Source organism: Tenrec ecaudatus, chromosome 16, assembly GCF_050624435.1.
Source record: "Tenrec ecaudatus isolate mTenEca1 chromosome 16, mTenEca1.hap1, whole genome shotgun sequence".
Classification (NCBI taxonomy): domain Eukaryota; kingdom Metazoa; phylum Chordata; class Mammalia; order Afrosoricida; family Tenrecidae; genus Tenrec; species Tenrec ecaudatus.
This window is the reverse complement of record NC_134545.1, coordinates 97,679,551-97,693,553: the sequence shown is the minus strand read 5'-3', so window position 1 is coordinate 97,693,553 and position 14,003 is coordinate 97,679,551. Positions and strand designations below refer to the sequence as shown.

Genomic DNA, 14,003 nt, shown 5'->3' with positions numbered 1-14,003 from the left:
TTTGTCAATTCATATCTCCCAACTCAGTCAGCGAAAGCCCTACAAACCACCCTGAAGAACAAATGAAAACACACACACTGGAGTCCACTTCTGCTCACTGCCATCAAGTCACTTCCTCCTCGCAGTGGCCTTCGAGTTGAGTCGAACTGCCCCTTTGGGTTTCTGAGGGGGGACAGAGTAGGAAACCTCATCTTTCTCCTGCAAAGCAGCTGATGAGTTTGAACTGCTGACCTTGAGGTTAGCAGCCCATGATGCCACCAGGGCTCCTCCGCCTTGGTCCTCCACTATTGACAACCATTCACTCAAGGTGAAAACACCTGCCCACGCCTCTGAGCCAGCAGGGAGGGCGAAGAGAGGAGGGAAAGACATGGGAGCTTCCACTGTCCTCTGTTCTTTTCATCCTTTCACAGCCTAGCCTTCGGGGTGGCCCCTCCTGAAACAAAGAGGGAGCTAAGGTTTCCATAGAAGAAAGGTCACTACCTTTCTGGCCCAAGGGGACAGTGTCGGGTTTCCTGGAGGGAAACAAGGGTGGATTCTTTCTGGTTTGTCAAACTTGTAATTTGAACTCTTAACAAATTTTAGTCTAACCACATGCTTGTGAGACTGACTCAAACCAGTGTAGCAAATGCTGAGACCACTGAGCTCTGAGACAGCCGAGGTTGGAGCGAGACTATGAGCAGGCATGGACTTGCTGGCCGTGGGTGTGGCTTAGGTTCGGAATTACTAACCACCAGGTCATCTGTGGCTCTGTTTGCTCTTCCTGTGGATCTAATGGGTGCCCGTGTGTGAGCAAGGGAGGAGGGGTGGAGATATTTGCAATCAGGTGGCTACCAAGCTCCTCCAAAACCGAAAAGAGTGATGATAGCGCAAACTTGGTATTCTTCTTCAACATCAGATTTATTAAGATGTAATTAAAGTATTCTCCTTTGACATTTTATTAATTGATTAACCATAAGTATTTTCAAGACCTAACGGTAGTCTTACATCATGGAATTCTAAATATCCTGCTTTATATGAAGTAAGGCCCATATTTTATATGCAATTACATTTTTTAAAATAAAAATATCTTAAAGAGAATTTTTTTAAGATCTCACCCCAAACAAAAGTTCTAGTACTAAAAGAAAAAAAAGCAGCAAAACTCAATTATAACTCGTGTTATGATTTGGCATTCAAATTATTCATGGCATTTTATTCTGGTCTATAATTTGCTCTGAAAATGAAAGTCATTGCCTAGTATGTTTTACTCTTAAAGATCTTTTAAAATGTAGTAACTTTTATAGACTTAACTTCGACATTAAATCTAGCTAAAACAAATAGCTTGTTTCCTGTTTGGGGAAAACCCTGAACACACATAAAAGCTGTTCTTCTTGGTACGTCTCTTTCAGATCCTTGTTTATTGAACCACAAATGCTACGAAAATAGAAAAATCATTGATATCTGTCCCGGTCAAATTTTCTAATATGCAATTGCCTGCACGATTCAATTTTGCTTCATCTCTGGAAAGACAGAGCATTTAACAAAAAGAAAGGGATCACATAAGTAATGAGTAATTTTAGGTATGATATTTGCCATAAGCACTGCCTCTACAGCCTAAAATTAGTCAAATCTTCACTATAACATCTCCTGCCCATATGGGCCTATTTTTCAGAGGATTGAAAACTTGGAATACATAGTCACGATTCCACTGCTAGGTGACATGCAGCAAGTTGCTTACTTCCTCTCTCCCTCAGTTTTCTCATGCGCACAATGGGACTCATCATAGACCCACCTCATCAGACTGCTGTGAGAGAAGTTTTCATAAAGTTTTGAAATCTCTGACCTTATCCCCTGCTTTGCTGAAATCTAATTTTATTTATATTTCCTATTATTGATTTAAACACTGCTTTAAAAAAACAAATGTGGAAGTTTGTTTAAATGTATAACTATCTCTTCCTTTGAGGGAAATAGACAAATTTTAAAGAAATAAATTCATAAAAATTAAAAATGTAACTATTTCCCCACAATTCATGACACCTAATTAGGTGTGCATAGTATGTATTCAACAGACGTTGATTGTTGCTGTTATTACTATGAATGAGCTCAATTTACTTCTTCCTATAGTTTTTTCTCTGGCCAGCCCCCGAGAATGCCTCCATTATCTAAAAGGCTAACCTTTTCTTTAAAAGTTCAGATCATATAAAAGTCTTAAATCACACAAGTTCTCGATTCCCACAGTATTGTTCAAAGCACTACACTGTATACATGTACACTATAAACTCCTACAGGGATGGATGCATGAGTTAGAATTGTTATAAAGTGAGGTTTCAAACTAACAAACAGTACAAGCGAGTACATACGGCAGGTTTTAAAGGCCCAGTCTTCTCTAGCGAAGGCAGACTGGAGGCGAAGAATGACAGTGAGAAGGGTAAGACCATGGTGCTATGGACTCAAGCACCGAGGGATGATGGAAACGGTGTGAGGCTGGGCAGCGTTTCGTGCTCTTGTCCATGGGTGGGAATGGCTCAACCACAAGTAAGGACAGCAGGCCACAGAGAAGAGAGTGACAGGACTACCTGACCTGCTAGGAGCTCTCAGAGGTTAATCAGGAAGACCTCCCGAAACAGTTTTAACTAGACCGTCTTGATGGCAGGCCAGGAGGGAAAGCAAAAGGGCCGCAATCACATCAGCCAGCTTAAAATTGCTGGCAAAGCCAAGTCAGCACACAAAAGCCAACAGAACAAGGTGCCCCCCTGCTTCCACTCTGTTGGCCCTGTCAGCAAAGGTGATTCCATTTAGAACAGCTAAATCCAAAAGATTCTGCTTACAATGACTGAACTACATCAGCAAGAGTGATGACAGGGGCACAGAGCCACAACTGGGTAACACTGTTTACAGGCTCAGACCAATTCCTTTTATTGATCATAAAAGCCCACCCACTTGGGATTTCTACCATTATACATTATATAATTTTTCCATCTCCCTTCACTTCTCACCAACGTGCAGCTAGCTAGATCACATGAAGCTCTACCCCTAGCTATTTATATATTTGCATGTGGGGTTTACTATGATAGTTAACACAAGTCAAGAACCCCATATCAGAGAGGCCGAGTGCAGCCTGGTTGGTTCCATCTTAATCTGATACTTTACATCATTCCAGTCAGTTGAATTCTGTTATTAGTTAGAGCTCAGTTAAGTCTCAAAAAGTCAATTTGTACAATATCCCCCAATGTCCTACTGACAGCATATTCTATCAACTACTGACCAACCCAAGACATTTTCTTCTTCCAATGCTTTTGTGACTCTCCTTCTGATCAATGAGCCCCAACACTTCCCTTGAAGACTCAATGGCGGTGCTGAGGTCAATGACAAAGCACTGACTAGGTTAAGGGGTGCCGAGAGAGAGTCCGGGGAGAAAATGCAACACGCGCTCAAGAAGGAGCGTGAAAGGGACGGAAGAAGGTGACTGTGGATGGAGGGTAACGAGGCGCATGGGACCAACTGAGGATGCAGACAGACGGGAGAGTCGTAAAAGTCCAGGACTGGGGTCTTCACCCTAAAAGCACCGAGATCCAGTGCAAGTCTCAAAGCTACAGTAAACTCAAGCTATCTTAAACTAAACCCATGACATCCCACTGCACACATGACCTGACTCTCACGCCTCCTGGCAGTGAATGGCACCGTCATTCATCTACTTAGAGCCCTCAGAAACCTACCCAGGACATGGCTGTGATAATCACTAGCCCTCCCTCACTATCCACATCTAATCCATGACCGAGTGTCAATGATTTTTATGTCTCCAATGAAATCCATGTTTTACAGGGAGCATGGCAATAGCCTGGTCCCCTAACAGGCACATTCACTCTTGTCCGCCCCTCAGTCTCCATCCAGGGTCAGCTTGATCTTTCAAATCACAGGAATCTGCTCATGACACCTTCATGAAGAAATCCTTCTTTGCATTCCCATTTTTATTACAAAAACGAAACCCCACCTTTGCAGTACCTTCTCTCCCCCTTTCTTTCCCTCCCCTCTCTAAGGGTCTACTTCTCAAAAGCATTCAAGCAAGAAAAATAATGATATTCTTGGAACTCAAGGAAGTCCAGGATGGCTAGCACACCCTGACTCAGGAGAAAAGTATGTGGAGAAGATGCTGAAGAGGCGGAATTGTAATTTTTGGGGGGATTGTAATTTTAAAACAATGGAAATATGAAAGGATCCAATTCATTGAATGTTAAATTGAAGCAGAGATTAAACGTTTGACAGTTTAGCAAAGTTGACATTAGGCTATGTCCACACTACATATACAAACTGGCCCGATTTTCAAGAATGCAAAATAGGAGAGTGACTGGCGAGGTTGGGGGTGGTGGTGTGGTGGTGGTGGTAGTGGAGGTGGTGGGGTGGTGGTGGTGGAGGAGGTGGTGGTGGAGGTGAAGGGGTGGTGGTGGTAGAGGAGGTGGTGATGGTGGAGGAGGTGGTGATGGTGGAGGAGGAGGTGGTGGTGGTGGAGGAGGTGGTGGTAGTGGTGGTGATGGTGGTGGTGGTGATGGTGGAGGAGGAGGTGGAGGTGGAGGTGGTGGAGGTGGTGGTGGTGGTGGTGGAGGTGGGGTGGTGAAGATGGTGGTGGTGGTGGAGGAGGTGGTGGGGTGGTAGTGGTGGTGGTGGAGGAGGAGGAGGAGGTGGTGGGATGGTGGTGGTGCTGGTGGTCGTGTGGTTGGGTGGTGGTGGTGTGTCTGCACGCGCGCCTATGCAGAAAAGAGTGCACAGAGCTGGCCTGGCTGCTACCCTTTGAAATCCTGCCTAAAGGTTGGCTGGCCCTGGCCTGGCAACTGGGAGGTTGAATTTGGGAGGAGCTCCCACCACTCCTAGGAATGGCAAAAGTGGCTCATGTGTCTAAACTGATTATACAAATAGCATGGCTTGTGAGGAACACCTGTTTTCCCTGAGATACTAGAGCATGGCAGGCAGGTGCTGCCTGTGTGCGCTGTCCCCAGTAAACATCCTTGGCGCTGCGTTTCCAACGTGCTTCCCAGGTTGACACTCATTTCAATCATGCTGTCCCTACTCCTTCCTGGGGGAATCAGCCTGTGACTCCAAGTGGGAGAAGACTCTCGAAGCTCACAGCTGGCCTCTGACCTTTTCCCTTGGCTGATTTTGGTCTCTATTCTTTTAATGGAATAGCTCACAGCTGTGAGAAGAGCTGGCCGCCGAGTCAATGAGTCCTGCAACTAACTGGACTCTCCATATTAAGTGAAATATTGATTGACCCTTAGGCTTCATTTCACAAAACAAAAACACAGTATATATTGCATAATGAGAATACCAGCATTTATTTGGGAGTAGTACAACATTCAAGGCTTTAAAAGTTTGATTTAGTCTAAGTCTGATTTAGTTATAGATTAACATACATTTAGCCATCTCCTTTTAAAATATGCCAAGTTCCTTAATTCGTCCCTTTCCTTCCAGAATGCTTATCCTCGGACAACAGTCGGTGTGCTAAATTTGGACATTATGTAACACCCAAACCAAACCGATAGCTGCAGAGCCCACTCGGACAGGTAGAACTGCCCATAATTTCCAGCACTGTGAACCTTACGGAACCCCAGGGGCTGGATCTCCCTCTGGTGGAGTGGCTCAAGCCTCTGATCGTTTCAGTTAGCAGCCAACCCCCAAACCACTGGGCCCCCAAGGCGCCACAATAAACCACCAATGTACTCAGAAACTCTCATGTAGAAAATTATAGACAAAACAAAACAAAACAAAAAAACCCCACCTTGGCATCCATCAGTTTTATCATAAAGAGATGCTAAACTAATATGAATTAATGACAAACTTATGGCATAGTAAGTATAGTTATTAAAAGACCATTAAGTACTAATAAGTAAATTTTACCTAAGACTCAGGCATTTGTCATTTCTTTTGTTCCATTGTGTAAGTGATACTGGTTATCGTTACAAACAGTTAAAAGCTTTTTCCTAGAGCAAGATCACTGGGTATTCAACTGGGTCTCTTCCAAGGCGTTTCTGAATTAATAAGTACTTCCTCACTCAGCTGGACATTTCTGGCTTACTGATAAAATGAACTGAACATCCTACAGAATTTAAAATAGGCTGGTGAATGTTGTTTCAAGAATATAAATAGCACTGTTGGCAGATATGTTCAGAAACATCAGATAGTAATGGGACAAGACATTTAGCTCTAAGAAAGCAAATTTAATTTAGTGACAGCTTATTGAACTTTCATGTGCTATGCTCTGGGTATGTCTGTTTCTACGAATGTTAATTAGATTTGACTTCTGATTAATATAAAAAACTTTTCTTTTTAAGTTCACAGTATTCTTAAGCATCACATGTCACTAAAATTCTGTTTCTTTGCACAGTTGAGACCAGTTGTAAAGTATGCTATGTTTAGGAAGTTATTTGTATGTAAAAATACATTTGATTTTTGTCACAGTAAGTCACAAAGATAAATGGTCACGGAATGACCAAGACAATGGTAAAGGGACACCAGGATCCACTCTCAGAAGTCACTGAAGTAGACCCAGGTAAGGGGTTAGTCTAGTAACAAAGTAGAATCTTTCAGGTGTGATTGTAGGTAAGAAAATAGTACACATTGGGATTCTTCACCCAGTCTGTGGTGCCTGCCTTTCTAAAACATGCGTAAGTATTAGGCCACTCTTCTATGAAAACAAAACAAAATTAAACAAATTTAGTCACTTCCTCAACGGAAGAAAAAGTCTGAACTGTTTCGAACATTATACATAGTCCTTTACAATGTGGTCCAAATCTACCCTTTCACTTTTACCATGAGCCCCTAGAGTAGTCCCAGAAGAACTATTTCCCATTCCCAGGAGAATCCCACCCTTTCACGATCCCATGCTTATTGGCCTGATGCTTCCTGAGCCAGCAGCGTCCCTCCTCCCAGTTTCATGGTACCCTCTTGCTCTTCTTTTAATTCCCACCTCCATTGTCTCCTTTGAGAACTCTCATCCTAATGCTTCTAGACAAAATGAGTTACGACTTTCTTTAGGTTCCGTGTTGTCACTGCTAGGTGCCACTGAGTCCATTCCAACCCATGGTGATCCTGTGCACAACAGACAGGGAATACTGCCTGGCCCAGCATCGTCCTCACAATTGTTGGGTTTGAACCCACAGTTTCAGAAACTGGGTCAATCCATCTCACTGAGGACCTTCCTCTTTTCCAATGACCTTCTACTTTACCTTTTCCAAGGACTGGTCTCCCTGACAACATGTCCAGAGGAAGAGGGAGTCTCGCTGTGCTCCCCAATTCTGGTTGTACTTGTCCCAAGACAGGTGTTTCTTTGTTCCTCAAGTCGTCCTGCAGTGCTTTTGATTCCGTTTGGTTGCTTACTGCCTTAGTAATTACAGTACCTTGCATGTTTAATAAAGGATGGAATAGGACATAGGTATCTACAACTTTGTAAAAGAGAGATATCCATAATCTTTCTTATACTCATACACAAGACAGATAAATTATTTTGCCTTTAAAAAATGTGGTAAAATTCAGGGGGTTAACTATGTTCACTTGTAGAACCATCACAATACTTGGCTTCCGATTTTTCCATTACCGTTTACAGAAATTCAACATCCCTTAAACAATAAGTCCCTCGCACAAGCCCCTGGTAACTGTTAAAGTTCTGGTCTCAGCATATGGCTCTTCTAGGTACTCCATATTTGCATTTGGATTCTATCTACCTTTGGGGTGTAAATAATGTTGCAATGAACACTGGTGTTTAAGTATCTGTTTGAGTCTGTTTTCATGTCTTGTTTCAGGAGTGCACTGTTGGGTGAGCATTGGATTACCAGAGGTTTGGTGGTTCAAACCTACCAAATCACACCTCCTAATCTTGTCCATTAGTATAACAGAACTACCTCCCAAATGGAATTATAATTATGAGGGATTATGACTAGAAGGGCCGTATTAAGTAATTGACTACATCTCAGGCACTGATCCATTTTCAGTTTTTTGTGTACGTGGAATACATACAGACCCGACTTCACTCTTTAGCACAGAGAGACAGTTATCAGAGCACCATTTCTTGAAGAGACTATCCTTTCTCCAACAGACTTGGCACCTTTGTCATAAATAAGTTTATTTCAGGAATTCCTAGTTGATTCCATTGGCCTGTACATCTAACCTTAAAACAGTACCAGTGGCTTGTTGTTTGCTTTGTAAAAAGAGGTGTGAGAACTCCTTCTGTTATTTTTCCAGGTTCCTTTAGGTTTTCAAAGCCTTTTGCAATTCTGTTTAAACGTGAGGACTGGACTTTCCGTTTGTACAAAGAAAAGTGCTGCATGTTGACAGGGAGTCCCAGTAAGGTGCAGTTCCTCCACAGTGGGCAGGGACGACAACTGAACAACCCCGTGAGGGTGAAAGCTCTTTCCATTCATTCAGGTCTCCTTTCATTTCTTTCAGGAAGCCTGAAGGTCATTTCTCCAACAGGGAAAGATGAGGCGTTCTGCTCCTGAAGAGGTACGGCCACGGGAACCCAGAGGGGCAGCTCTGCTTTGTCCTGTGGGACTCGACTGCATGGTGCTGAGTTTGGTGGCTCCCCCCTGACCCCCACTTCACTTCTGTCAGTAATGTTTTCTAACTCAGTATACAAGTCACTCACTTTCCTGTTGAAATGTGTATTTTGCTGATCCTCTATTTACTTACCAAGTAGGATGTCTTTCTCTAGGCACTGGTCTAAGGTACATGAGATGAAGTCTTGCCAACCTCCTTCTAAGGAGCATTTTAGCTGTACTTCTTCCAAGACAGATGGCTCATTCTTTGGCCGTCCGTGGTACATCCACTGTTCCTCGTCAAATGCACTTATTCTTCTCTGTTCTCCTATTTAATAGCCAGTCCCCGCATGCGTGTGAGGTGATTCAAAATACCATGGCTCGCCAGGCACATCTCAGCACTCAATGTGACTGCTGTTTCCTTGAGAATTGATTGTGAACCCAACCTTTTTTCCATTTATCATGATGTTGCTGAATGGCTCAGTTGTTGGTTGTGAGAATTTTTATCAATTTTATCAATTCCTGGAGCTTTATTTTTCATCAGTGGCCTCAATGTCGCTTCAACTTCTCCCTTCAAGATCATTAGACTTTGATTATAAACTGACCAGTTCTTCTTGGCACAGGGACTCGGCACTTCTTCCATTTTCTTTGGGTGCTTCCTGCGTCACTCAGACAGCCTCAGGGCTGTAACTTGCCGCTTACACTTTTCTTCTGGTTTTTTCCCACCTGAATGAAACATTCAGAAATGTTTCCTTCCCTAATTTTCTAACTCTCAGTTTTTCACATTTTACTAATATTTGCTGTATTTTCTCAACCTGTCCTTTGAGAGCTTTTGTTCAAACTTTTTACTTCATCGTTTCTTCCATTTGCTTTAGCTACTCTACATTTAAGGGCAAGTTTCAGAGTGTCTATTGACATCCATTTTGTCTTTTCTTTCTTTTTAATAAACTACTTTCTTCATGTGAGGTCTTTGATGTCATCCCACGATTTGTTTGGTCTCCAGTCAGTGTTTAAAGTGTCAGCTGTATTCTTGGGAGAGTCTCCAGGCCCCACTTGGGCTCTTTGTGGGCTTGTTTTCATTTCCGTCCGTTTTAACTGGCACCCGCATATGAGCAATTTACGGTCTGTTCCACAGCAGACCCTGGACATTTGAACTGCTCGTGTGACCGTCTTCCTGCAAGTCAGCAGATGAACTTTCAACACGACTTAGCTATTAGGAGTACACGCATGAGTCCTTGATAAATCTCACGGATGGTGCACATTTCAGTGCACTGCAGGTCTTCTCGACAGCGCCTCTGCTTAGCGAAGTTTCAAGACAGTCATCATTTTGCAAAGTATATTCTATCCCCATCTTTACTCTTATCACTAGTCGCTGATCTCCTTTGTATCTATTCCTGGGGTCAAGGTCAGTGAAGTTAAACATAAATAAGTAGTCTTTACTTAGCTCCCTTCCCCTTCACCATGCTCTTTCAGAAAGAACAAAATAAAAACATGTTAAAAATCTTTTTAAAAACTGCTAGAACAAAGTAAGTACAAGGTAACTTCAAAAAGTTCTTGGAAGACTAGAATGAAGAGATAATGGAATATTTCCATAAGCATTTTGAAGACCCATCATGTCATCTTTTATAGCTTAAGAATTTATAATACTATAAAAGATAGTTTCTTACTATGATTTGTAAACATTTTTTAATGGAGCTGGGACACAGAAAAAGCATCAGTTAAATATTTTGCATTCTATTGTAGCTCATATCATGGAAATTAAGAGGGAGTCAGATATTTCATTTTTTTCAGAGAACACAATTTTGGTGACTCTAAGCATATAAAACAGACCTTTTTTAAAAAAATGTTTGTTGTGAAAAAGTAAAGTATGCCCTATGCTCAGAGAAAGCACAGACTAAAAGTTTACCCAGAGAAAAGCACACACATGGTGCCTTGGGTAGGCAAAGCATTATCAATAAGCTTAACCCTTTGTGAAAAGGCACAGGGAATTCTTAAGAGATTTGAAATTACTTTGAGAATCATTGAAGTCTTGAGGGCCATTCTCCAACGAGCAAATGAAATGAACCAGTTAGTCTTCCAGTGGTGCTGTTGGGATAAGCCCTAGACTGCTAACCTGCTTACTCTAAGGTCGGCTATTCAAACTTACCAGTCATTGCACTGGAGAACAATGAGGCTAACTGCTCTTGTAAAGACTTAGAGCCTCAGAAAGCCTACAGAGGGTCCTGATAAGCTAGAACTGACTCGATGGCAATGGGTTAGTCTCTCCAAGCCCAGGCAAAGGCAGTTTCCAAGAAATTCATTAAAGAGCAGATACCTTTATCAGAGTATGTGTGTTCTAACGCGTGGAGATCAGGCAACAGGTGAATACAGTTTATGCAGCAGTAGGTGAAGAAATCAAGGAGGACTACTTTTCCACGTAGATCCTTGTAGACAGAAATAGGTCCTTCGGTGTTCAGCCATTCCAATCCTAAAATCCACACAAAATTACAGTGGTGAAAAGCAAAGACCAAGAAAATGGATCCAAAACTTCACCTCAAAATATGAACAATTGTTTATTCGAAGAGTAGTTGTTAGGCCACGCTGACTAGAGAAACAAATCCAGAGAGACTCATGTATGTGTAAGAAAGAGCTTTCTATCAAGGGTAATTTTATAATAAGAAAACATTCTGGCCTATTCCAGATTAAGTCCATAAATCCGATATTAGCCCATATGACTGATACTAGTCCATATATTTCTTGTTAAGACTCAAAGAGAGTGTGTTCCTCCTCCCAGGAAAAAAAAAGAGGCAGTTCCCAGAATCCTCCTGTGGGTGATACCTTGTAACCTGATTGACAGAGTAGAGTCCACCCCTACATTCTATTATTTATCAAGTTGGTGTGAAATTATGTAACGTCCACAGTAGTGTTAAGTCAAAAAAAGTTCAGGTGACAGCACTACTTAAAGGTAGAGCACTTGTATTTATGATTTTAGTTATAAGAATACATCATTGTCTACCAATAAACAGTAAAAAAGAATCTTGTACCTTCATCACTGAGACAAAACAAGTACTCGTACAGAAAAAGAAAATGACCAAGGAGACAAGTCTGTAAAGATCAAAGGTCCAGAGAGGGAAGGAAGGGAAGGTGGGAGGAAGAAACGAGGTGGAGGGGAAACTTAGAAAACGCTACTAAACATGTGGAATTCATCAGAAAGTTGTGTGTAGGTGAAAAAGGGAAAATTAACACATGAAACCAAAAGCAGCAGGAGGAAATAGCAAACATTAAGAGGTCTTAACTGCATACATAATTAGGTGTGCGTACATAGTTAGGCACAAATGAGTTATTGAAACTGAAAGAACTGTTAAGTGGCCCTTAAGATTAATTAGCTGCTATGGAGTTGATTTTGACTCTTGGTCATCAGGTGTGTACAACGTCCGACTGCTCCGCATGACCTCTCAGAAGCTAATCTCCAGTCTTGTGTTCCCAAGTGCCTCTGACTCAAAAGCCTAAACTTACAGTCATCGAGTTGATTCCAATTCACAGCAACTCTTAAGAGGCTGTTAATCTTTATGGGAGGTGAAAGCCTTATCTTCTCCCGAGGAGTGACTAATGGAGTCAAACCAGGGACAACGAGTTAGCAGCTCGATTCCAAGCCTTCTATATACCAAGATAGCTCCTGAGATGCCTGTCGGTGGGTTTAAATGGCTAACCTTTGTTTGAGGGTGCCAAAGGGAGCCCAATCTCAAATATCGTTTAAGGAAAACATTTTATTAAGTCTTAAATTTTATAAACTTAAACCTAAACGGCACAAAGACAGAGACACATCATCTGGATGAGGGAGGTCACTAGCATGAGGTAACTACTTAAACAAGGCATGGAACACAAAGGAAACTGCCAGTTATGACTGGCAGCAGACCAGTACCTCAGTTACAGGTGGACTACAGAAGCACGAATGGGACCTGGACTGGACCAGGTATATTATGTTAGACAGAGGAGTTCACAAGCTTGGCCCACGGACTTCTAACAAAGACAGTCAGGGCAAGACTCTTAAGACTATGCAGCCCTCAGTGCAGGGGTCTCCATCTGGAGGGAGTGGAGGCGATCCACTTCCCAATGCCCTCTGCCCAACCCCCCAAGGTAAGACTATTCATGTCTCTTGTCAATGGTCAGAAGGAACTCAATGGAGGCTTAATTCCCATGGGAGATCAGCATAGAGATTTTGGGCTTTCAATGCTACCCATGGTCTTCTGCAAATGGGATGCTCAGAAATTAAGCTCTAATCTACCTGTCGGGGTAGGGTAGTGTAAGCAAATGGAAGAAAGGAGGAAATCAAAGAGCAGAATAGAACATTTCAAACGGCAGCTCAAGAAGTCAATGTCAGGCATTACAATGGAATGTGCAAGGGCCTAGAGTTAGAAAACCAAAAAGAACATCTTCTGCACCTTAAAGGGAAAGACCTGAAGAGGACATTCTAGCCCACGTAGCAATATTGAAAGAGCATCAAAAGATGAAAAGAATTCAGCCACTGTACCAAAAAGAACTGGTCTACTTTCACCATTTCAGCACGTAGCATATGAGCAAGAACCACTGGTGCTGAAGGAGTTAGTTCAAGCTGCACGGAACCTTAGAACAAGAGACAGCACTGTCGGTGCCTGATGGATCTTGGATCAAAGCAGAGACCAGTGTGTTCGTCTGGGCTGACTAGAGAAACAAATTCATAGACACTCATGTGTGTAAGGAAGAGTTTTATATAAAGAGTAGCTGTATATTAAGAAAACATCCCAGCCCACTCCAAATCAAGTCCATAAGTCCAATATTAGCCCAAATGTTCGATACCAGTCTATACATTCCTCTTCAGAATCACACAACACATGCAATGACTCCAAATGCAGAGAGATCAAAGGCCAATGGGTGGAAAGTCTTGTGGATCTAGTAGCGGTGGAAGCATCTCAGCGCTAGTGTGGGTCTCTACGTGGCTCCTCCCGCTCCAGGGCTCTGACTTCATCCAAGTAGCTCTATGTGCTTGTCCACAGGAATGCCTCGCTGGGAATGTCTCCAAGAGGAAGACAGGAGTTCCCAGAATCCTCAGAAGCTAGGCCCACACAGAGGCTTCATTGGCTATGACCTGAAATGACTCCAGCCCTTTGCTCAAGTTGGCAGTAGATTATGTTATCTGCCACACCAGAAATATGTTTGTTTTTTTATTGATTATGCAAAGACATTTGACTGTGTGGATAACAAACTATGGAATTCCAGAACACTTCATTGTGGTCATGCAGACCTTGTAAATGAATCAAGTGGCAGTTGTCGGAACAGAACAAGGGACCACCAGGTTTGAGATTGGGAAAGATGTGCAGCAGGGCCGCATCCTCTCACCACACGTATTCAGTTTGCTTGCTGAGCAGCTCATCAGCAAAGCTGGAGTCTATAAAGAATGTGGCGTCAGGATGGGAGGAAGGCTTGCTAACATCCGGCCATTTGCAGATGACACAAGCTTACTTGCTGGAGGTGAGCACTTGGAACATC

The 14,003-nt window shown here is 42.6% G+C and overlaps 1 protein-coding gene across 3 annotated transcripts in view; it reads right to left on the bottom strand.

Moving 5' to 3' along the window:
* Positions 1 to 14,003, bottom strand: part of NHLRC2 (NHL repeat containing 2) — a 56,231-nt gene that overhangs the window by 40,115 nt on the left and 2,113 nt on the right. For all 3 annotated transcript variants that reach the window (XM_075534273.1, XM_075534272.1, XM_075534274.1), the window contains exon 2: positions 10,813 to 10,965. In XM_075534273.1, coding sequence (XP_075390388.1) covers positions 10,813 to 10,965 — 153 coding nt within the window. The remainder of the gene's footprint in view (positions 1 to 10,812; positions 10,966 to 14,003) is intronic.